Below are 22,367 nucleotides of genomic sequence, written 5' to 3'. Positions count from 1 at the left end.
CTGGAAGCCGTCAGCAACAACGAATACACTACAGATGACCACGGATCCTACAGTGTGAGGTCTGGTCCCACCCAGAAGGTTGGGAGCCAAATGCGTGGCTAAGTGGAGATGGCCAGGGTTTGGGTGAGGGGCAAAGGCGGGTTGAAAGCACTGGAAAGACAGGCCCGACTCTGCGCTAGGGAACACACCTCCTTCCTTTGCACACTTAATACAAGAAGCTATAAATCCTTCTCTTGCTGGTCAGGGTATAACCTGGACCAAACGGGAATTTTTTTTTTTTTCTTAATAACACCATGCTTCAATAGTGGAACCAACAAACGGGAAATTTAAGGCAAAATAAAAGCAGAGCATAACTTGGACTAAAGGGGAAATTTAAGGCAGCCTCTCTAAATCACATAGCTTAAAAATCTGTCCACTTAGTAACAACTGCTAAGTTCGGCCTAAAGACTAAAACACCTGCTTCCTGCTTTGGGGGTGGGGATGAACGGGAGTGCTAAGAAGAAAAGGGCGGGAAAGTGAAGACCAGAAGAAAGAACAGGCTAGGGGGAGGGGAAGAGGCACCGCAAGGGGCCAATGAACAAGACCGAGGCTGAGGCGCGTGCGCCAGTTCTCCGCATGCGCAGGCGCACGTCTGTTGATCTCGCGGGAAAGAACCGTTGCCGGCCCGGCTTTACGCCGAGGTAGGAGGGGGGAGTGGAGGCGGGAGTGAAGTCTCGCGAGAAGAGGCGGTTGCAGTAGCGGAGCCTTCTGGCCGTGTGTGTGAGGCTTCGGCGTCGGAGCCGCGGACGGTTTGCTGAACCCGTTAGTGCGCCCGGCCGAGACACGCCGCCGCCATGTCTCGCTACCTGCGTCCCCCAAATACGTCTCTGTTCGTCAGGAACGTGGCCGACGACACCAGGTGGGTACAAGGCAGGTACTCCGGGCCTAGGCGGGGAGGCCTCAGGCTCCCGGAGAGGACCCTGGCGGTGGCGGCTCGGGGCCGGGGGAGGGGACAGGGCGAAGATGGCGGGTCCCGCTCCCGCTTTGGCGCCGAACTAGGCCGCGTAGCCGGCCTCAGCCGCCGGGTGGAAGTGAGGGCCGCGCCTTTGCCGTCACCCAGCCGCGTGGCGGGGTTTCTCGGTCCCCCTCCCCCTCCGCAGTTCGCAGCCCCTTTTTCCCCGCTTCTTGCCGGCGCGGGCAGCCCCCGCCGCGGCCTTTCCGCCACCCGACGGCCGCTCCCCATTGATTCGAAGTTCACGTTCTTCGGGGTGCACGCCCCCTTGGCCCAGAGATTTTTTTTTCCCCAGCTGAAAATGAGTAAGATGAAATAACGGGATCGAGGGAGAGGAATGCTGGTTTTATCCTTTTTGTTGTTGCCGTTGTTAATATTTGGGGTTTTTAATCAGTTGGAAGTGTTTGGAGAAAGGGAACGTTGAGATTTGGGGAGTTAGATTCTTCCAGTTACATGTTGCGAGTAGTTTTTATTTCCTGGAAATTCTGGTCACCCTTTGAAAAGGGAGGTTTAGGAAGCCTCAATCATTAGGACGTTGACAGCCAAATTAGATTAATTCAGACCTACCTTAAGTAGGCTTTGTTCTCACCATTCCCTTGTTTCGAGTTGCTTCCAGATTGTTTTGGAAGAGGTCTTAACTACAAATAAGGCTTCGTATTTCACAAATAATCTACACACAGAAAATACATGGTTTAGGTTTTTTGGTGTTTTTGTTGGGTTTATTTTTTGCTAGCTTTGTGATTCTTTTTTTGTCTTAAGTTTAAGCAGGAAAGACATAATAGTAATTATGTTAGCGTCTAGAGAAATTTTCCCTTTACGTCATTTTGACATTAGTTAAGGCATTCGATATTTGTGACTTTTTCAGCCCATATTTGCCTTCTGTTAAGTGTCTAAACCTGTCGCTAAAATTGGGGAGTAAAAATAAGTGCTTGGTGTTTTTCAAAGTAAAACAAAAAATAGCAATGCTTATATACAACCTAATGCTGTTGTACCTTTTATGAAAAACTAAGGCTATAGATAAAAACAAAGTTCATTCCCAACAACATCGAATGTCTGTTCTGTTAATGTAAACTGCATTTTTTATCTTTCAAATTCTCGAACCTAGCTTTCCTTTATCAAAAAGATATATTGCCTATACACCTTGAGAACTTGAACATAAAAATTTGAGGTCTTTTTGTGATGTTTTAGGTCTGAAGATTTACGGCGTGAATTTGGTCGTTACGGTCCTATAGTTGATGTGTATGTTCCACTTGATTTCTACACTCGCCGTCCAAGAGGATTTGCTTATGTTCAATATCCTTTCTTCAGATGGCTGATTAGTGAGGGGTGTTGAAGTTTGAAATTCAAGTTTATGTAAGTGGTAACATCTAAAAAGTGGTTTGTTTTTGTCCTCTAATGTCTGTGTCTTCAAATTTTTGAAAATTAATTCTGACTCACACATTGCTCTTGTTGTTTCTTAAAGTTAATCCAAAAATGGTAAAATATTTAAATTCCCATTCATGCTTCTGAAACTCAAATCAATGATTATATGTGTGATTTAAATTTGAATGCACTCTGGTTGCTACTACCTTTAAGTCCATTGAAAGTTAATATGTTCTTGTGCTTAGCAATTAAAATTTGGTATTCTTGTTTGTTAATTTGAATCACTTGATCAAAAACAAATTGTATAACAATGAGGTAAACTTCTTTAATATTGTCCCCTAATTTGCTGTCCTCTGTTGTTACCTCAGAGAATGTAAAGCTGTACAGTTATGGCGACCCCAAAGAGAAAGCATGAAAGAACCTTTAGAGTAGAGTTCAACACTTAAGGCAAGTAGACAAGCCAAAGACCTCTTAAGGATCAGGCTTGAAGAGAAGGGAGAGTTTGGGAAAAGAAAAAATAAAGAAAAGCTGGAAGAAGGACAAGCCTAATGGGAGACAAAGCCTCGCTTTATCTACAAAAGGGGGAAAAGGTTGTTTTTCAAAGTTAAAGATAAAGCCATCTGTCATATTTGGCCAAGCATCTCATGACAAGTCCTTCTGACAAGCACTTAAAGAGTTAAAGGTCAAGATGAAGTTGAATTGAATGATGGCCAAGATTAAAGGAGTCATACCTGATGTATCCTACAGAATAACTATTTTTCTTTTCTTTTTTTTTTTTTTTAATGTTTTGTAAGCAGTTAATTTTCAAAATTATTCTGGTTTGGTCTAGTGACAAAACCTATAACTTGGTTTGTGTGGGCCTTTGATGTTGTGATTGTGGTCTTGTATAAATGCACTCTCTCTTAAAGTTAAAGTGTAACAGGTTGTATATTGTTAAGATTAAATTCAGCATATTTTGATTTTGGACCCGGTGGTCAGATGTCACAGAGTAGCAGGCAGCGCTCTTTGGAGTAGCATGGGGTTCTGGGGTTAAGCCACAGAGCCCTGCTTAAAGGAGAGACAGGTGTATGCACTGGGGACTACTTAGAAACAGCTTGGGTGGTCTTACAGGGTCAGAGCCACTAGAAATTCTGTTTATATATAGATTTTAAAGTGCTTGCTGGGGACACATAAACCCTTAACTTCTGGAATTTAGCCCTGTGAAGACTGCTAGCCCTGTGCTCCTTTATCGAAAATGATAAGTTGGCCCTGAATGAGTTGCAGAAGGCATTCTCCCTAATGTAGATGCCTAATTGGGACCTATGAGAGACTGGTCCCTGACCCAGAGTTTCAGGTGATCTTACTTCCTCCTTTAAGTGTGAGATCATCTCCCTGCAACAAGGGTTTGGGTTGTGGACCTGAAACTAGGAAAAATTCTTCCTGCTTAAATTCAGTGGGCCTCCTGAAACTTATAATACATTAGTGGAGTCCTTGTGAGACAGGGAAAAGCCAAAAACTCCTGCAGGGCCAGCTGTCAAGGACAATGGTGAGAATTGGTTGCAAACCTCTATTACAGAGAAGATAATTGCTTTATCTGGCTTTCTTTTTTTTTTTTTTGAAATGGAGTTTCGCTCTTGTTACCCAGGCTGGAGTGCAATGGCACGATCTCGGCTCACCGCAACCTCTGCCTCCTGGGTTCAGGCAATTCTCCTGCCTCAGCCTCCTGAGTAGCTGGGATTACAGGCACGCGCCACCATGCCCGGCTGATTTTTTGTATTTTTAGTAGAGACGGGGTTTCACCATGTTGATCAGGATGGTCTCGATGTCTTGACCTCGTGATCCACCCTCCTCGGCCTCCCAAAGTGCTGGGATTACAGGCTTGAGCCACCGTGCCTGGCCATATCTGGTTTATTAAATGAAGGTAGCAGTACATTCTGTCTTACAATATAAACCTAATTTTACCTAGTGTTGGGTGGCCCAGGAATCAAGGTCAGTAGTAGTTTTGATTCAAGATTATGTGATACTTGAGGCAGAAAAGGGTAGTAATTCAAAGCAATCTAAAGGAGAATGATAATTTTTAATACATATTCAGTAAGTCTGTGGTCTTAAAATAGATGAAATAACAGGCTTATCAATTTCGTTTTTGAAAAGACCATAAAGTACAGATTTCTCCATGACTGACATCAGAGTGATGCTTAGCTGCCTTTGCTGCTACTGTCTCCTGACTCAATTCCCAGTTAGCCTTTTCTTCCTATCCCTGGCTTACCGAGTACAGTAGAAACTTGCCATCAGCCCGGGATTCTGTTTTTGAGGATAGCCCCAGAGAGGACACTCTGCTCTCATTAATAATTTTTACGGCTCTCAATAGAAATCCTTTTTATACTTATATTCTGTCTCCTGGGGTAACAAAGTAGTATACCCATTAAGTGAACTTACTCCTTCTAATTAGTTTAGAGCCCAGCTGCATTAACCTTGAGGGATGTTCAGTTACAGTATTCAAGGTTCTAAATTCCCTGTCAGCCTTTGCCTTTTCATGTTGAAAGCCCAGTTATTTAAACCTTGTCCTTCCATTTAATCTATTCATAATGGCCTCAGGAAGAGAGAGCTGGAAACCTGCAGTCCTTAATTCCGTTCAGAACAAAGAGTGAATAGTAAGGCAGACCTTTTAGTCTCTAGAATAAAAGAATACCAGTATCAGTCTCAAAAAAGAAGTGTACAATTTATAAAATACCTCTCCAAATCTTCAGTCTTGTGTTGTCTCAAATTTAGGAAATAAAAATGTGCAAACTAGAATAGTGATTTTTTTAGGATAGAATGAAACTCTATACCCGGACCTAACCTAGCTCTCTTTCCAAACCATTGGTACCAAACACTGCCTTGAATGTGTACTTCGTCTCTGTCATGATGATGCTTTTAGGAAAGGAGCTAGGTTTGGACAGAATAACTATGTAAAGCCAGGAGTTCTCATAGTATCGTTGCTGACATGACCAGGGAAGACAAAGGGCTTAGCTTCTCAGATCAAAAACAAGTACCAGCAGTTCTTGCTTAAAGCTGGTAAATAATACCTTGAAATTCTCAAGTTAGAAACCAGTCTCAAACCCATTTCTTTGCAAGAAGTTGTATATTTCGGATCATGGTTAGGGTTTTCCGGTCTAGGAGTCCTTACAGTGGTCTGTTGTTTCTTGATAGCATGCTTTTACAGTCTGCATGGACGTAATAATGCTTTTGGTATAGTGATTGTCTTTAGTACTGCTTGACTCTGTCTCGATGCCCACAAATGGCTAGCATGCTTGTCTTCCCATGCAGTGCAAGGAAGACAGTTAAATAGTAGTATTAGCTATATATGAAAAAGAAAATAGCGAAATTAATTTGAGGTTAATACTTTCGTCTCTTGTAAGGTAAGGTATATACTGCTTGCTTACACAAGAACTATTGGCATTTTCTTTTTTTCATTTGAAACATACGAAAAAACAGTGTTTTGGTTTTAAGAAACTTTTAACATACAACATAGAACTGATATTTGTTTTTCTTTTTTGTAAACTTAATTCTTAAAACTTAGGAAAATTCTTGGATAGGAAGGACAACTTGGTGATTCAGCTATAACATCTTATTTCAATAATCACTTTACTGCAATATGTATTCATACATTTTCAAATGTGTGCCTTAGGAAATCACAAGTGCTTTTATACTGTGAAGTGTTAATGGCTGAATCCAACTGAATCACCAACTAGTAAGTGGGGTCTGGTTGATTTTCTGGAATAATACTGGGAGATTGTGAATTGTTCCAGATGTATGAACTGAACTTTCATTCATTATCAAAGTTTGCAAAACTTCCCAAGCCCCTTAACATTTAGCACATTTGAGGATGTTCGTGATGCAGAAGATGCTTTACATAATTTGGACAGAAAGTGGATTTGTGGACGGCAGATTGAAATACAGTTTGCCCAGGGGGATCGGAAGAGTAAGTACCCTTATACCTGATGTGTATGATGCATTATTTTTTAGGTAGTGTTTTGAGATTTTTTTTTAAAGAATTTAAGCAATTTGTGTATCTGTTCAAAACTCAAAAGGATCTTTTTTGGGGTTTTTGTTTTGTTTTGTTTTTTTGAGACAGCCTCACTCTGTCACTCAGGCTGGAGTGCAGTGGTTTAATCTCAGCTCACTGCAACCTCCACCTCCTGGGTTCAAACGGTTCTCATGCCTCAGCCTTCTGACTAGCTGAGATTACAGATGCATGCCACCACACCTGGCTGATTTTTGTATTTTTAGTAGAGATGGAGTTTCACCATTTTGGCCAGGCCGCCCTCAAACTCCCCACCTCAAGTAATCGCACACCTCAGCCTCCCAAAGTGCCGGGATTACAGACGTGAGCCACTACACTTGGCCCAAAAGGATCATTTTTAAGAAAATGGGGTGTCTTGAATATTTCATCATATTTTTCAAATGTATTATAAAGTTTTGGAGAAGGTATAGGTGGGAGGTGGAGATTGTAGTGCCTGAAATATATCTAGACTCTTGTTTTTTACCTGCCTTCAGGTAATCCACCTGCCTCGGCCTCCCAAAGTGCTAGGATTATAGGCGTGAGCCACTACGCCCGGCCTTTATATCTAGCCTCTTCTGAAAGTTAACCAACTTAATGCAGGCTAACCAGATGTTTGCTGCATACTTATGAAGCAGGAGTACAGGTTTTAGAGTCAAATAGACCTGTGTTTGAATTCTGGCTTAGCCATTATGTTGTCTTGGGCAAGATACCAATTAAGAGATTAAAATAGCTGCTGAAGAGAAGAGCAACACTTGAGTAGACACAAACTATTGGTAACTGGTTCTTGAGTTGGGTAATAGATTCCTGGTTATGCATTAATGTACTCTAATATGTAAAATATCTGCTTCATTGAATTGAATGAGATAAGAATTGAAGTGTATATAAGGCATTTAGGAATGCCTTATTCTACTTAGGTTCTTACCACCTATAAATATTTTGTTGGGTTCCTAATGAATAGAATCCATGGCGGGATCATTCCAAATCAATACAGTTCAGTGGTCATTTTTTTCAACCGTTTAAGAATGTAAAATGGCAGCATGAAAATAAACCAATACTCTGTGGTTAGAAAAGAAATGTAAAATGGATGGATGTGGTAGCTCATACCTGTAATCCCACCATTTTAGGAGGCCTAGGCAGGAGAAGTGCCTGAGCCCAGGAGTTTGAGACCAGCCTGGGCAGCAAAGTGAGATCCCTGTCTTTACAAAAAAGAAAATAAATTAGTCAGGCATGGTAGCGCATACCTATGGTCCCAGCTAGGCAGGAGAATCAGTTGGGCCCAGGAGGTTGAGGCTGCAGTGAGCCATGTTCCACAACTGTACTCCAGCCTGGGTAACAGCAAGACCGACTCTCAAAAAGCCACTCACTCCCATTTTGAGTTTAAAAAAAATCCTTTTATGGTATAGGTTCCCAGTGTTGGAATAGTTGGCAGGTCTTGGCTAACAAGCTAGGTGGTGAAAGATTTTGAAAATAGTTGGAGATAGGGCTGGGCACGGTGGCTCACGCCTGTAATCCCAGCATTTAGGGAGGCCATGGTGGGCAATCACAAGGTCAGGAGATTTAGACCAGCCTGACCAACATGGTGAAACACCATCTCTACTAAAAATACAAAAAATTAGCTGGGCGTGGTGGTGAGCACCTGTAATCCCAAGTACTTAATAGGCTGAGGCAGGAGAATCACTTGAGCCCCGGAGGCGGCAGTAGCCACTGAGATTGCGCCACTGCATTCCAGCCCTGGCTACAAAGTGACTCTTGTCTCAAAAAAAAGTTGGGTATAATCGAGTATTATTTTTAACAGAAAACAGTCTTCTAGTATATTTTCTTGAAAATAAATACATAGGTCGGGTGGGCGGATCACCTGAAGTCAGGAGTTTGAGGCCAGCCTGACCAACATGGAGAAACACCATCTCTACTAAAAATAAAAAATCAACTAGGCATGGTGGCGCATGCCTGTAATCCCAGTTACTGAGGAGGCTGAGGCAGGAGAATCGCTTGAACCCGGGAGGCACAGGCTGCGGTGAGCCAAGATCACACCATCTCACTTCCACCCTGGGCAACAAGAGCGAAACTCCGTCTCAAAAAAAGAAAAAGAAAAACATGCCTTTTCTAAGGTCAATATTTGCAGTTAACTTCAACCCAACCTAGGCTAAATCACTTTCTGCATCTGCATCTCACACCAAAACTACAAGACACCTCTAAAACAGACTCCAGGCTGGGTGCAGTGGCTGACACCTGTAATCCCACCACTTTGGAAGGCTGAGGCGGGCAGATCGTTTCAGGTCAGGAATTTGAGACCAGCCTGGCCAATATGGTGAAACGTGTCTCTACTAAAATGCAAAAATTAGCCAGGTATGGTGGCACGTTTCTGTAATCTCAGCTACTCAGGAGGCTGAGGCAGAAGAATGGCTTGAACTGGTGTGGGGTGGAGGTTGCAGTGAGCTGAGATTGCACCACTGCACTCCAACCTGGGTGACAGAGCAAGACTCTGGTCTCAAAAAAAAAAAAAAAAACACTCCAAAACACACACTTTGTTATTGTTATTATTATTTTTTTAGAGACAGGGTCTCTGTCCCCCAGGCTGACATGCAGTTGTGTGATCACGATTCCTGCATCCTCAAACTCATGAGCTCAAGTGATCTTCTCACCTCAGCCTCCCGGGTAGCTGGAATACATATGTGAGCCACCAGGCACAGCTAATTATTTTTTGTAGCAATGGGATATTGCTATGTTGCCCCAGGCTGGTCTCAGACTCCTGGCTCAAATGATCCTCCCACTTAAACCTCCCAAAGTACTGGGTTTACAGGTGTGAGCCACCACGCCTGGTCATACACACTCATGCAGAGATTTTTTTACCCTATTTATTGAGGGCTTCAATACTGTTTTTAGTATTTCTAAGTATTTCTGTTACTTGTATTTCCTAGCACCAAATCAGATGAAAGCCAAGGAAGGGAGGAATGTGTACAGTTCTTCACGCTATGATGATTATGACAGATACAGACGTTCAAGAAGCCGAAGTTACGAAAGAAGGAGATCAAGAAGTCGGTCTTTTGATTACAACTATAGAAGATCGTATAGTCCTAGAAAGTAAGTGTGATGCGTAAACACAGTGATCTGTTTAAAAAAAGATGTATTTGTTAGCATTTAATTTTTTTTTACCTTTTTGTATGCTTTTAATTATATACGTTGAATGTTTCATTGAGACAAAAAAATCTTTTAGCATTTTAAAAGTTTTATGGCTGGATGCAGTGGCTCACGCCTGTAATCCCAGCACTTTGGGAGGTTGAGGCGGGCAGATCACCTAAAGTTGGGGGTTTGAGACCAGCCTTACCAACATGGTGAAACCTCATCTCTGCGAAAAATACAAAAATTATCCGGGCGTAGTGGTGGGCGCCTGTAATCCCAGTTACTTGGGAGGCTGAGGCAGGAGAATCGCTTGAACCCGAGAGGCGGAGGTTGCAATGAGCTGATACTGCGCCATTGGATTCCAGCCTGGGTGACAGAGTGAGACTCCATCTCAAAAAAAAAGAAAAGTTTTATGGTTTACTTTAATTAGAAATTTTGCCTCTACAAATAGATATTTGTCACTGCTTTTTCTGATATGCTTTTTAGCAGTAGACCGACTGGAAGACCACGGCGTAGCAGAAGCCATTCCGACAATGATAGGTAAATAACTTTGCTTTGAAAAAGACTCATGTGTTTTTTAATTTCAGAGTGAACTTTTGCTCTAAAAGTAACAAATTTGATTAATATAGAATCTAATTTTTACTCTAATTATATCTCTCCTCTGTTTTGAAAGATTCAAACACCGAAATCGATCTTTTTCAAGATCTAAATCCAATTCAAGATCACGGTCCAAGTCCCAGCCCAAGAAAGAAATGAAGGCTAAATCACGTTCTAGGTCTGCATCTCACACCAAAACTAGAGGCACCTCTAAAACAGATTCCAAAACACATTATAAGTCTGGCTCAAGATATGAAAAGGAATCAAGGAAAAAAGAACCACCTAGATCCAAATCTCAGTCAAGATCACAGTCTAGGTCTAGGTCAAAATCTAGATCAAGGTCTTGGACTAGTCCTAAGTCCAGTGGCCACTGATAGTATAAACCATGGTCATTTTTAGGCATGTATCATTTACTCATAGTTTGGTTTACTTAAATTATCAGGAATACAATGTTGCAATGATGCTTAAAAAACACTTGTTAGTTTTCCCTGTACCAGGCAATGGTTATAATTAAAATGATATGCTGTTGAGAAGCCACTCTTAAGAGTCCAGTTTGTTTAATGTTATGGGCAGCTACCAATTTGTGGTGTCTCTGTATATTTTTGTAAAGATTCTCATTTTTTATGCTTGAAGTATTTGGTGAAAAGATGTTGGTTGACCATAATTTGCAACATTGTCTCATTAAAAATAAACTTTCATATTCATATTTGGTAGAACTGTTAACCTAGAAATGTAGCTTGCTAATAAGATAGAATGATACAAAAGTGAAGTAGTAGCCACAGTACAGCACTGACTGCTCAGACACACTTAGGTTCAGGGTGGGCCTTTATGTCTTGTCAAAATGTCTAGGCCCGGCCGGGCGCGGTGGCTCACGCCTGTAATCCCAGCACTTTGGGAGGCCAAGGCGGGTGGGTCATGAGGTCAGGCGTTCGAGACCAGCCTGACCAACAGGATGAAACCCCCTCTACTAAAAATACAGAATTAGCTGGGTGTGGTGGTGCACGCTTGTAATCCTAGCTATTTGGGAGGCTGAGGCAGGGGAATTGCTGGAACCTGGGAGGTGACAGTTGCAGTGAGCCAAGATTGCATCACTGCACTCTAGCCTGGGTGACAGAATGAGACTCCATCTCAAAAAAAAAAAAAAAGAAATGTCTAGGCCCATGATAATTACTTATGATGAAGTGTGGATTAGTTCTTTTGTTAACCCCACTGTCTTTGGGGAATGATGCCAGCTGAGTTAGGTCGTATTTTCAGGGAGATTGAGTTTTTGACTGAAACATGAAGCCTTCACTGCTTTTTTTCTGGTTCCTGTGAAGATTTGGAACATAGAAAACACAGAAACTTACCTTAAAATTTGAGCAGGTTGATGATGGCAAAAATAATTTTAAGGAGAAAGGAATATTCTTACGTAGTTATTCTAAAGTTTAAGGAGCGTTGTTGACCATAATATTGCTTAGTTTTCTTACTGCTGTTAGAAGGGAGTAAATTGTTTCAAAGTAGGTTTTGTGTGTGTGTGTGTGTGTGTGCGCATAGTGTAAAAGAACTGAAATTTTTTGATGCTTACAGCACTTGGCCTGTGCATTTGTATCAAAATTTGCCTGCCTCTTTATGAGCGAGGCCTGCTTTTCACACCTCAGTTTATTTAATATGAGGCAAGTTGAAAGACAACACTCATTCTAGGCGATTCTGTGGTGCCATGAAATTTAAAATAATTTTGGAAAAAGGATTAGTCAGTTTTAAGCAAGAGTCACATCTTCTGAGTTTTTGATTATCAGTGTAGTACCTGACTAAAAATGAAGTAATACCCTTAACCATTAATAATTTCTAGTATTTTTCTGAAAGATCGTTTTGGGGACAAAAGTGACTTGACATGTCCAATTTCATTTCAGAATAAAAAGCTAGCATCTTTAAAAATCAGATTGCCTGCTTACAGATATAAGTAAGAATTATGGAGAAACAATTCCTTTTAGAGGATTACTTTTTTTCAATTTTGGTTTTTGGAATCTAGGCTTTGCCTGTAAAGAATAAAACGATGGATTTTAAATACTGTTTGTGGAATGTGTTTAAAGGATCGATTATTCTAGAACCTTTGTATATTTGATAGTATTTCTAACTTTAATTTCTTTACTGTTTGCAGTTAATGTTCATGTTCTGCTATGCAATCATTTATATGCACGTTTCTTTAATTTTTTTTAGATTTTCCTGGATGTATAGTTTAAACAACAAAAAGTCTATTTAAAACTGTAGCAGTAGTTTGCAGTTCTAGAAAAGAGGAAAGTTGTGGGGTTAAACTTTGTATTTTCTTTCTTATAGAGGCTTCTAAAAACGTATTTTTATATGTTCTTTTTAACAAATATTGTGTACAACCTTTAAAACATCAATGTTTGGATCAAAACAAGACCCAGCTTATTTTCTGCTTGCTGTAAATTAAGCAAACATGCTATAATAAAAAGAAAATGAAGGAAATAATGATTAACTGGAATTATTACAGTATTGAATATGATTCTAAAATAACAATGGAAACAATCCTTTATAGGTTTAGGAATGTTTTTTATCAGTGTTGCACTAGGCACAAATAACTTTTACTTTGGAAATGGTAGAACTTGCCAGAAAGGTACATCTTTTACACAGTAGTTAAAAATTCATTGTGTAATGTCAGAGTTGTTTAATGATTGCTCATTAAGCCTCTTGGGTTAACTTTAGAGGTTCTTTGGTAGTGTTAAGATAAAATTTGGATCAGCTAATTCTAAGTGTTTACTTTCATATTGGATGGATCAGTAATTCTCTCCCTCTTCATAAACAAATGCATTGGAACTTAATGTTTATGACATGATTTTAAATCAGTTTGAATTGAATGTTGATGAGCAGCTAATATTAAGTGATAACCTCTTCAGGGAAGTAGGTTGTGGTTTGAATTCCATCTACTTTATGACAATTATAGCTGATAATTTATTAAGTATTCATGATGTGCCGGGCACTTGAAAAGGCTATGTGTTAACTCATTTACTCTTCACAAAACCCTATGATATACTTGTATTTTCCCCCTATCACAGATAAGGAAACTGAGGCACAAAGAAAAGACTATGAGGCAGAACCAGGATTTGAGCCCAGGCCTGGTCCTTAGTTATTTTTGTGGGGAGGGGTTTGTTTTGTTTTACAGACTGTAATTTGAGAGAAGTAGATTGAGGAGATAGCTCATTGAAATTGTTCATTCTCTGGGGCCTGATTTTATTTTTATTTTTTACTTATGTCAACTTGTTTTTAAACGTGGACTATTGAGAATCTTATATGTTGTTTCTAAAGTGACACACCCAACAGCTTCAAAAGGACTGTGTTACAGTTGAACCTGTGGTAGTTTGGATGGATCCTACTGGTACTTGATGAGGATCTTTACATAGTGTTTTATTTTAGTTTTGGGTGATGTAGTTGAGTCCCCCACTGAATTGAGTGTACCTACTATGTTTGTGGTACTGGGCTCAATAATAGTAATAGAATGGTTATATCAACATTCAAATGAGGGCTGACACATTTCACCTCTCCTTTTACTTAAGATCTCTCTGCATTTTTTTTTTAAAGCCCAGTAAGCAAGAAGAAAAATGAGAGATAATGCTTCAGTGAGAGAGGAAAGGTGCTACATAGAGTATGAGCTGTTAAGTTACATCCCAGGGGAAAGACCTGGGAACTATTGTATTATTCTCTTGAAAATTTGGCCCAGTAAGCTGCTACATCCAGTTCAACTAACAAAATCCTGTATACCACAGAGAAGAATAAAGAAAACCAAACTGACAAACATCCTTCTTTTATTTAAGACCAAACTGCAGCTGGAATACCCAGTACAGTTCTGCTTACTACACATCAAGAAAGATCTGAAAGCGGAAAAAGAACCAAAGAAGGGCAGTTCAAGCGACCAAAGGGTGGGTGGAAGGTGCTGCAGTATGAATACTGTACGAATATTTTGACTCTGGTCTGAAAAGATAAAAGAATGTTATCGAAAACTACATGGAATAATTGAAGTCCCTTCAAGTTTGAAAGTAAGCATTTTAGGACAAATAAAAGGAAATTCAACTTTGTACTTGTGGAAACTAATCCCTAAATATGAATAGGTTTATATTGATTCATGGGTACCAGATCCATAACAAATTATTGGAAAATAGGATGTCTGAATATCAAGGAAGACAGCCATAGTCTCTTACGGTGCCTCTGTTGGTCTGTCTCAAACTGAATTGGGTGGGAAAAGGTATGGTCCAATATAAAAGTTCCATTTTCGCCATTATTGGCAAATCTTGCCTTTGTTTATTTTGGTGCCAGTGTTTTCTGCTTAATCATTTGCTTTGTTGGCATCTGCATTTATTTACTTGTACACCACATGGCAGTTTACATCTTCCTTAACTACTCTCCTTCCCAGGTAAATTCGAATTACATTTGACATCCAGCTAAGAGGGCCCATCTCTTCTCACCTCTTTACTAGTCAATATGTCCAGCAAATATTTATTGAGCCCTTACTATGGGCAAATCATTGTACTGGATAATTGAGGAGAAAAATAATTCCCTTATTCGGTAAATGTCTACTGAGCACAATCTAGTGAATCATTACAGTATCACCTCGTTTTGTTTGAGGTATATTATTCGTAACAATATTTTACACCATTCATATCTTAATGTAATTATAGAACCCGATATGCTATCAAGAATAAGTAATTATGTGGTTATTCTGCCATTTAAAAGTATCCAGTATTTGTTTGATCCCAATATTACAAATAATGAAAAAATGATTTGTTTTAATCTGTAATAAACTGGTTTATTGTGCAGTGACTGTAATATACTAGAGTTATATTAAAGTGTTCACTCTGCCTCACCAAACACATACTAGGAAATAACCCCCAAAATAAGTATTTAACTTTGCATTAGATAGAAAGGATACTGGGTGCTATAATTAGATTATTTTGAGGCAGACAGCTGTTATCCCAACTGATTTAGTATGTTCTGTAATTGAAAAAATGTTCACCAAATTATACTTTTTAGTGATTTACATGTACATTTTATAGGGGACATGTTCTGTGTATAGTGAATAAATAACTTTTATAGTATCACGAAATGTTTTGGATTCCTTAGTTTCTTATTAGGATGTTTCTTTACCTATGCATTGATTCCATCATGTTTGATTTTTGTCTTCTTTTTGCCACATATTTAAAACTTCCCACGTAAAATTATTAACTAAAAATCTGGAAGTGGAGTTTAAGCTTTTAATTTATAGCAATTTTGAAAATACAGCAGAGGTATATTTTCAAGGGAGGTATGAAATGGTACTTTTGTCTGTATTTCATAATTTTTTTTTTTAACTTGCCCAGGATCACACAGCAAGTGTCAGATCTTAGGTTAAAGTCCATAATTTTTTCGCTTGCTTCATCTTTTGTTATATTTTTGTTGTTGTTTACTCAAACGGGGAAATGTTTTTATAGCTTTATTTTCATGGAGATAGTAAAATTGATATAATGGGAACTAGAATTTACTTAGAGCCAAAATGACTAGATTTAATTACAAAAAGTATTTTGTTGTATACAGTTACACACTCATTAACATAGTGGGTGGTTCTTATGGATAGAGGTTCTCTGTATTTTTAAAAGAATATGTAGAGTTCATAAACGTTTTTTGCCCTCTACCTCCCTTCTTTCTCCATTTGCTTTTGAATTAAGACATTTAAGGGGGAGAATTAAGTTGCATATTGAGTTGGGATTTTGTTTAAAAATAGGTGAATACATATATAAATACAATAACAATAGTTGGTAGTTCTCTAAAATATTGTAAGTCAGAAAAGGACCTTTAATTTTTGCATCTGTTGAATGAATTGCTTTCGGATCTCTTCTGTGGTTGTTTCTCTTTATATTGAATGCTGTCAATATTGTTGAGGACTTATTGTGCCAAACCATGTGCTTTTCAAATATTTAATTCTAAAAACACTCCTGGGAAGTGGGTATTATTCCCATTTTACAGATGAGAAAATTGTCCTTTGTGGAATACCCACCATGTGATAGCATCTTGCATATGTTCATTCCTCACAACTTTACAAGGTAAATGGATAATGTTCCTGGATGAGAGATTAAATATAATCCAAGATCTCACGGCTGTGTGGCTCAGAGACTCTTAAGCATGGCTTTCCAAATCTCATTCTCTTGTAGAGATTTTCCATTGTATTGCATTTTGACGATATTCTTGTTTACAAAACCTAAGAATATATTCTGATGTAGGGAGGCTGTGACTTGAGCAATAGCTTAGGAATGATCTAATGGCATTTTACTAGGAAGGAGGACTAGCAAAACCTGTAGAAGTCCCAGGCATGAACTGTTCTCATTTTAGATAGGATGACTTGATAAATAGGGTGAAGTGAGCAACATGTTTTGTCTTCAGTTATTGATACCTACAAGACATTCTGCTGGTCACTGTGGAAAAGGTTCCTTCTCAGATTTTTTCCTCTGCTCCTTCCTCTAACAGTGTTGGTTATCTTTATTATGTTTCTGTGTATTTGTAACAGCTATTGCACCCTTGTATTGCACAATGGGGATTTTTCTTGGAATAAAAAGTGAGGCATGTAAACTCATTGAGAACTAACAGTAGTTTGTAAAGAAGTAAAAGGACTTTGTATCTAGTTTTTTGCAGATCACATTTCTTTGAATGCTGGAAAGTGAAATAAAGTGGTCTAGGAGCCAAAAAAAAATGTTGGTTTTTTTAAGATTTTGCTCTACCTTAGATTTGTTACCACCCAGGTACACTATTTCCTAATTTGTATAAGAGGTTTTAGAGATGAACTCTGTCCCTCTCAATTAACAAAGTAATTGCCTACGAGAGAATGCAACTAAAACAGTAGAAACAAACTTACACAAAACCTTTCAGATTTTTTCCTGTCTTGTTTTAGGGAAGAAGAAAATTTATCAGTATGTATTTTAAGCTTAAGGTTTGTGACCTGGATTCTATCATAGTATAAACTGCCATCAAAAAGATAAATTGAAATTACTTTTTTTTTTTTTTTTTAAAGACAAAATCTCACTCTAACTTCGCCCAGGCTGGAGTGCAGTGGCACGATCTCAGCTCACTGCAAGCTCCGCCTCCAGAGAAGCTGGGATTATAGGTGTGTGCCACCACTCCTGGCTAATTTTTTCTGTATTTTTAATAGAGATGGGGGTTTCACCATCTTGGCCAGGCTGAACTCCTGACCTCGTGATCCACCTGCCTCAGCCTCTCAAAGTGCTGGGATTACAGGTGTGAGCCACCATGCCTAGTGAAATTACATTTACTGAAGGTTCCCAGTATGGCTGATTTCACAATTGCATTGATTTGGGAAATTCTTACCACTATTCTATATGTAGGCTAACCAAAACTTCTCAGTACCTTTCCTGAAGTATGAGGTGTTTATATGGTTACTTTTATTCAGGTTACCTTTAACCTGCTAAAATTTTTACAGGTAACCTTTTTTCACTCCCACTTCATTTATCCATTTTGAGTCAAACCAAAAACCTAGTGTATTCAATATATAGCTTAAAAACAAGCAGCTAGGCTGGGATGTGTTCAGTACGCAAAGTTCAATTTTGCAATCCTTGGCATTTTTCACAGAAATTACCCTGGAAACAAAAAATGAAGGCTGAAATGTTGGCTCTGCCGTAACTCCAGCTTGCATGAAAAGATAGCTTTGCTGTGGGACTAGTAGAATTTTAAGGATTACTCTCAAACTGGTTTTAAGATGCCCTATCATTTGGAACCTGTATTAGAAAGCAGGTGTGGTTGTGATGCTTTTCTTCTGAGGGTCCCTTGTGTATACTTTTGTCAGCATATTTAAAACACGAGGGTTCTTGTTAACTAACCTAGATCATAGAATTAATGTTCAAAAGCTTTGCAACATTTTCCATGTGTGGCCTTTTTCTATATCAGCAAACTAGTTGCTCCCTTTCAAACCAAAATCCCTGTCACATTTTAGTTGCAACCAGCCTTTTTTTATAATCAGATATTTAGTGGCTTATAGTTCTGAAGTCTGAGAAGCCCAAGAGTTGTGAGCATTCTGAGAATATATAAGCTTCAAGTCGGTGACAACAAGTAGAACACATTTTTTAAAAATATTAGGTAATCAAAACCATGTTTAAAATAAAACCAAGCCAGTGGGGGAAAACAATTTTATTTAATTTTATGCTTCAAATTCATATATACATAAATTTGTCTTTAGGTTATCAATATTTAACTTGGGCAGTACTTCATCTTGATTTGGAGAAATACACCTTAGCCATCTGCTTACCTGCTTAGGCATCAAAAGAGGTACCAATTGAGAAAATAGGTCATTAACAAAAATTTTTAACTGACCCACATGCTTTTTAAACTTGCTATTGGTTTCACTATATTTAAGCATTTACTCTTAAGGTTGGCAAAACATGTTATCAATGTATTATGCAGGAGTTTGTCTTTTGCATAAGTAGTCTGTTGGATTGCCACCCACCCTTGACCAAAGAAAAACCAAACTCCACTGGCACCATACTCTAAACCACCTGTATCCTAGGTTAGAAGATTGTGAAAGCCAAAAATCTGTAAGGTTGGAGAGGACCCTTTAGTTAATCTTTGGGCTTAGAGGAGGAAAACAAAATAGTCCCATACTGCATTTCACGTCTCTTAAAAATAGTTTTAGCAGCTTAAACCTTTTTAGTTATAAAACTTATCACACTAGGATTTGCTTTGAAATATAGTTTACAACCAAATCAAGTATAATATACATACACTGGCACTTCAGCACAAGGGCACACTTTAAAAAAAATTATTTTGGACCTTTAAAACTAGGCCATACTATAAAAAACAGTCCACGGTCTTACATTCAGCAAATTCATACTAAAATATCCCATTTTTGTAAGATAAAGGCCAAGAAAACTTTACATATGCTACAAGTTCATTACAGGTATTTACATGGCTCTTTCTCCCCTAGGTAATTAAAATTTTCACATTATACAGCTCCCCAAAGCCAGCTTTGCAGGAATGATGAGGCCAGATCACTATTAGAATAGCTTGTGCAGTGCTGTAATACAAAAATGTATTTTGAAAGCTATTGAGTGACCATTAAATACTGTTAAAAAATGGTTTTGGTGTATTTGTTGGCAGACACTTAATCCGCTACATTTAATAAACAGGGCCATTGGGGTGTACTATGTCTCATTCTAATGAGCTCCAAATGCCCTTTCCACCCACTGTATAATTCACTAAAATACAATTATTAAGGAAAATTCACATTTTCTTTCAGCAGTGCATCAGATTGTTAGCATACTACTGATTTGGGTGTTTCCAGTATACTAAACTTGCAGATGTTTACCTAATTCTGAATCCTTGTGTTAGACGCTTATAATGTGATTCACCAACACAACAATCTGGTCCATGAATGATAAATTACTATCTTCCCCTAACAATAGAAAAAGCTGATTCCTTTACCACTCCCCAAATCTAAACTTGGCTGGTTTCCCCTTAAAAGTTACTCAGTTGAGGACACTTAATATCAAGTACAATTATTTAGTTTTCAGTTGCACTGATACTACCATTACATCACAGTGCACACAACACATACATGAGATGCATTCTATATTTTTTACATTAATTAGCAGTTCTACACAAATAGATGAACTCCCTGGCGAATTTGTTTCAGACCAGTTGACAACTATCCATAAACATAACTAAATTTAAGCATAAGTACTTTGTCTTATTTTATACCTGTACTTTAAGTAAGGTTTTAAGTTGAAATGTCATTATTTCCTTGTCTGAAGGATTAAAGGAAACAGGGACCCAGTGGCTTGGTGGTTTGGGAAGAACACTTGGTGATGGCGGCTCACTAAATTTGGCACCAGCATAGTTCTGATTAGCTTGAGATTTAAAAAGTAAGCTGGGACCTGATAAGCTAGAGTTCCAACTTTGATTATTTGGAAAATTTTTGTTCTTTCCCCCGTTTTGCATGGCCTGCCAAGCAGCTGCTGATGAGTTATAACCATGTCCTCTTTCTTTTTTCTTATGAACAATCTTCATCTGGGAATTCTGATCCTTGGTCTTCTGTCTGTTAAGCTGTTGTTGGTTCTTACTAACATTTCGAGATTGAGGCACTGGAATGTTATACCTCTCTCCACCACCCATCTTCAGCTTCTTTGTCACCTACAAATGAATGGAAACAAATATTGAGTAAAATTCCGTTAAGAAAAGTTTAGAATCTTTAAGAAGCTTCTATGGCTCCAACTTACAACTCCAGATATTTTGGACAAGACTCAGCAATAAGACTTTTCAGCTGCTTTAACTCAAAAATTAAAGCAAGCTGTTCCGACTCCAATATATGCACAAGCTTTATTATACCTTCCCTAAGAAAAATGAGCTTACCCACAAATCTGCAAAAAACAATTGGTTTAGGGTGGATCCATCATAAAATGTTTGCCCATTATGATGTTAATCTGCTTACCTCTCAGTCTGCTTTTCAGATTGCAGGATTTCCAATACCTGTCCTCTTCCTTGCTGCCAAGCCCAAGATAACAAGTGTTGCTTTCTGACAGATCCTTTCTTTTGTCTCAATACAGAAGTTTTCATGGGCCGATCTGCTGAGTTCACCCTAGGAGCTGAGGCCCACATCTGAGTCTCCTCAGCACACAAGTTTGAGAGAAGTCCTAGCTAGAAAAGTAAAGATTCCTTATTTCCAAAACACGTTGAGAAAGTTATTTAGATTTACTATAAAAATCGTTGACTGTAAAAAAGGCTACGTCCAGAACTAAAAGGTAGAGAATGTGTGTTAAGAAGGCTTTCTTTGACCTCATAACCACCACCATTTAGAAAAACTCTTCACCCTTGAGATCCAGTAACTCCTGGGGAATTTTTTGGAAGTGTCTCCAAGTCCCGTAGTAAGTTTGTATCTTATTCCTGGGAAAGACCTCCAAATTCTCTCGCGTATAAAATCAAATAAGGAACTGTTAGCTGTTATGGGTCATACCAAAAAAATTGGTTTCTGGCGGATGTTCTAAAGAGACCACGTTTTTAAACTCACACCAGAATGTTCCAATCTTTCGACACACGCCACATCCATTTTCAGTCTCTCGGAACATGTAGACATCATGCAGTATTTCCTTTGGTTATGAACACCCTCGCCTCCTTCCTGTCTTAAAATACCAAGTTCTCACAAGCCTTAACAGTCTAAGCGCATGTTAAATATATAAAAATGTCTCCCTAGAGGGAACAGCTCAAGATTTTGTTGTAATTTGATGTTCCAAGAAAACAAGTTACCAAATAGTTAAGCCCCCTTCCTTTCAAAGGGGTAAGATTGCCTTCCAGACAGAATAACCACCCTTAATAAATTACCGTTTCCGGGCTGTGAGTCATTCACAACTCAAACCCGGAAAACTCGCCTCCGACGCCACACGGGCTTGGCTTCCCAGTGGCCCCATATCTCCGGATCCGCAGGGGTCGCCGCGCTGCGCCCGCCCGCCCGCGCCCGCCCGCGCCCGCCAGCGCCAGCCCGGGTGCCCAGATCTCGCCTCCGCTTGCCTCCTTCCCCCAACAATGGGGAGCGCGGCCACCAACATGGCCGCGCCCGCGGCTCAGCCACCACTTACCGACTTCAAGCTTGGAACTACGGCGGCAGCGGCTCCCTCTCGACGTCGAAGCCTCCCTCCCTTTCCAGGGAGAGACGAGGCACGGACCAACAAAGCCCGCGAGCACCGATGAGCGCAATGACTGCCACTCCAGCTTCTACAACCCGACCTCCTCCTCCTGCCTCTACTGACAAAATGGAGTCGGCGGCGACCGCAGAAGCAGGACCGGGAGGCTCTGCGGCCAATCAAAATACGACGGCGAGGACCTGGCCAATGAGAAGCGGACCACCGCCTGTTGCTGGGGCAGGCCGGGGGCGAAGCGGGTGAGGTGGGGTTGCAGAGGGTTTGAAATCCGCCCGGGGAGGAGGAGCATGCTGGGAGTAACTGCTGGGTCCGCGGGTCTCTCCAGCACCGTCCCGGCCGCTGGCTTTTGGCTCTTCCTTCCGCTCGGCTGTCCTGCGCGCGGGCTCGCAGCCCTTGGAACTGCCCCGGGGGAAAAGACTGACCCGCGGGAGACGTTTGGTTCTCGACTTAGGGCCCCTGAGTCATGTAGCCTGTATTGATAGAGGATACTCTGGAAAGCCTTTTGTCAGGGCCCAGTCCCCGTCTGCCTTTCGCCTTGGCTTCTGGGTCGCCTCTCCCCAACCCACAACTCCGCGTCCAAAGCCGGCGCGTCCCCGCGGTTCCCTCCGGTGCCCCC

The 22,367-nt window shown here is 40.0% G+C and overlaps 2 protein-coding genes across 16 annotated transcripts; one reads left to right on the top strand and one right to left on the bottom strand.

The window, feature by feature from the left end:
* The first annotated feature begins 640 nt into the window (after positions 1–640).
* On the top strand, positions 641–16,803 carry SRSF10 (serine and arginine rich splicing factor 10). 13 transcript variants are annotated; one of them, XR_004275867.1, is made up of 8 exons: positions 641–898; positions 2,180–2,344; positions 2,722–3,089; positions 6,187–6,293; positions 9,293–9,455; positions 9,981–10,034; positions 10,168–10,269; positions 13,901–13,939. XR_004275867.1 is itself a non-coding variant. In XM_032300798.1 (7 exons), the coding sequence occupies exons 3-7, from the start codon at positions 3,057–3,059 to the stop codon at positions 10,463–10,465; spliced, it is 645 nt and encodes a 214-aa protein (XP_032156689.1). In that variant the 5' UTR covers positions 641–898; positions 2,180–2,344; positions 2,722–3,056; the 3' UTR covers positions 10,466–12,560. The 13 variants fall into 13 exon arrangements, 10 of the variants coding, with proteins under 10 accessions (XP_032156689.1, XP_032156688.1, XP_032156692.1 ...); XR_004275868.1 differs by lacking the exon at positions 10,168–10,269 and having other exon boundaries at positions 13,901–14,173; XR_004275869.1 differs by lacking the exon at positions 13,901–13,939 and having other exon boundaries at positions 9,984–10,034; positions 10,168–12,560.
* A 1,433-nt stretch (positions 16,804–18,236) lies between these two features.
* Positions 18,237–21,881, bottom strand: PNRC2 (proline rich nuclear receptor coactivator 2). Of its 3 annotated transcripts, none has more exons than XM_032300792.1 (3): positions 21,689–21,881; positions 20,548–20,753; positions 18,237–20,249 (listed from the first exon to the last, which is right to left on the bottom strand). In XM_032300792.1, exon 3 carries the CDS (start codon positions 20,229–20,231, stop codon positions 19,812–19,814), a length of 420 nt encoding a protein of 139 aa, XP_032156683.1. In that variant the 5' UTR covers positions 20,232–20,249; positions 20,548–20,753; positions 21,689–21,881; the 3' UTR covers positions 18,237–19,811. The 3 variants fall into 3 exon arrangements, with proteins under 3 accessions (XP_032156683.1, XP_032156684.1, XP_032156685.1); XM_032300793.1 differs by having other exon boundaries at positions 20,548–20,771; positions 21,689–21,871; XM_032300794.1 differs by lacking the exon at positions 21,689–21,881 and adding an exon at positions 21,435–21,455.
* Between the last annotated feature and the right edge of the window lie 486 nt (positions 21,882–22,367).

This window comes from Sapajus apella, unplaced genomic scaffold (assembly GCF_009761245.1).
Source record: "Sapajus apella isolate SASKATOON/1434 unplaced genomic scaffold, GSC_monkey_1.0 scaffold43, whole genome shotgun sequence".
In the NCBI taxonomy this organism is placed as follows: domain Eukaryota; kingdom Metazoa; phylum Chordata; class Mammalia; order Primates; family Cebidae; genus Sapajus; species Sapajus apella.
This window is presented reverse-complemented; position numbering and strand designations above follow the sequence as displayed.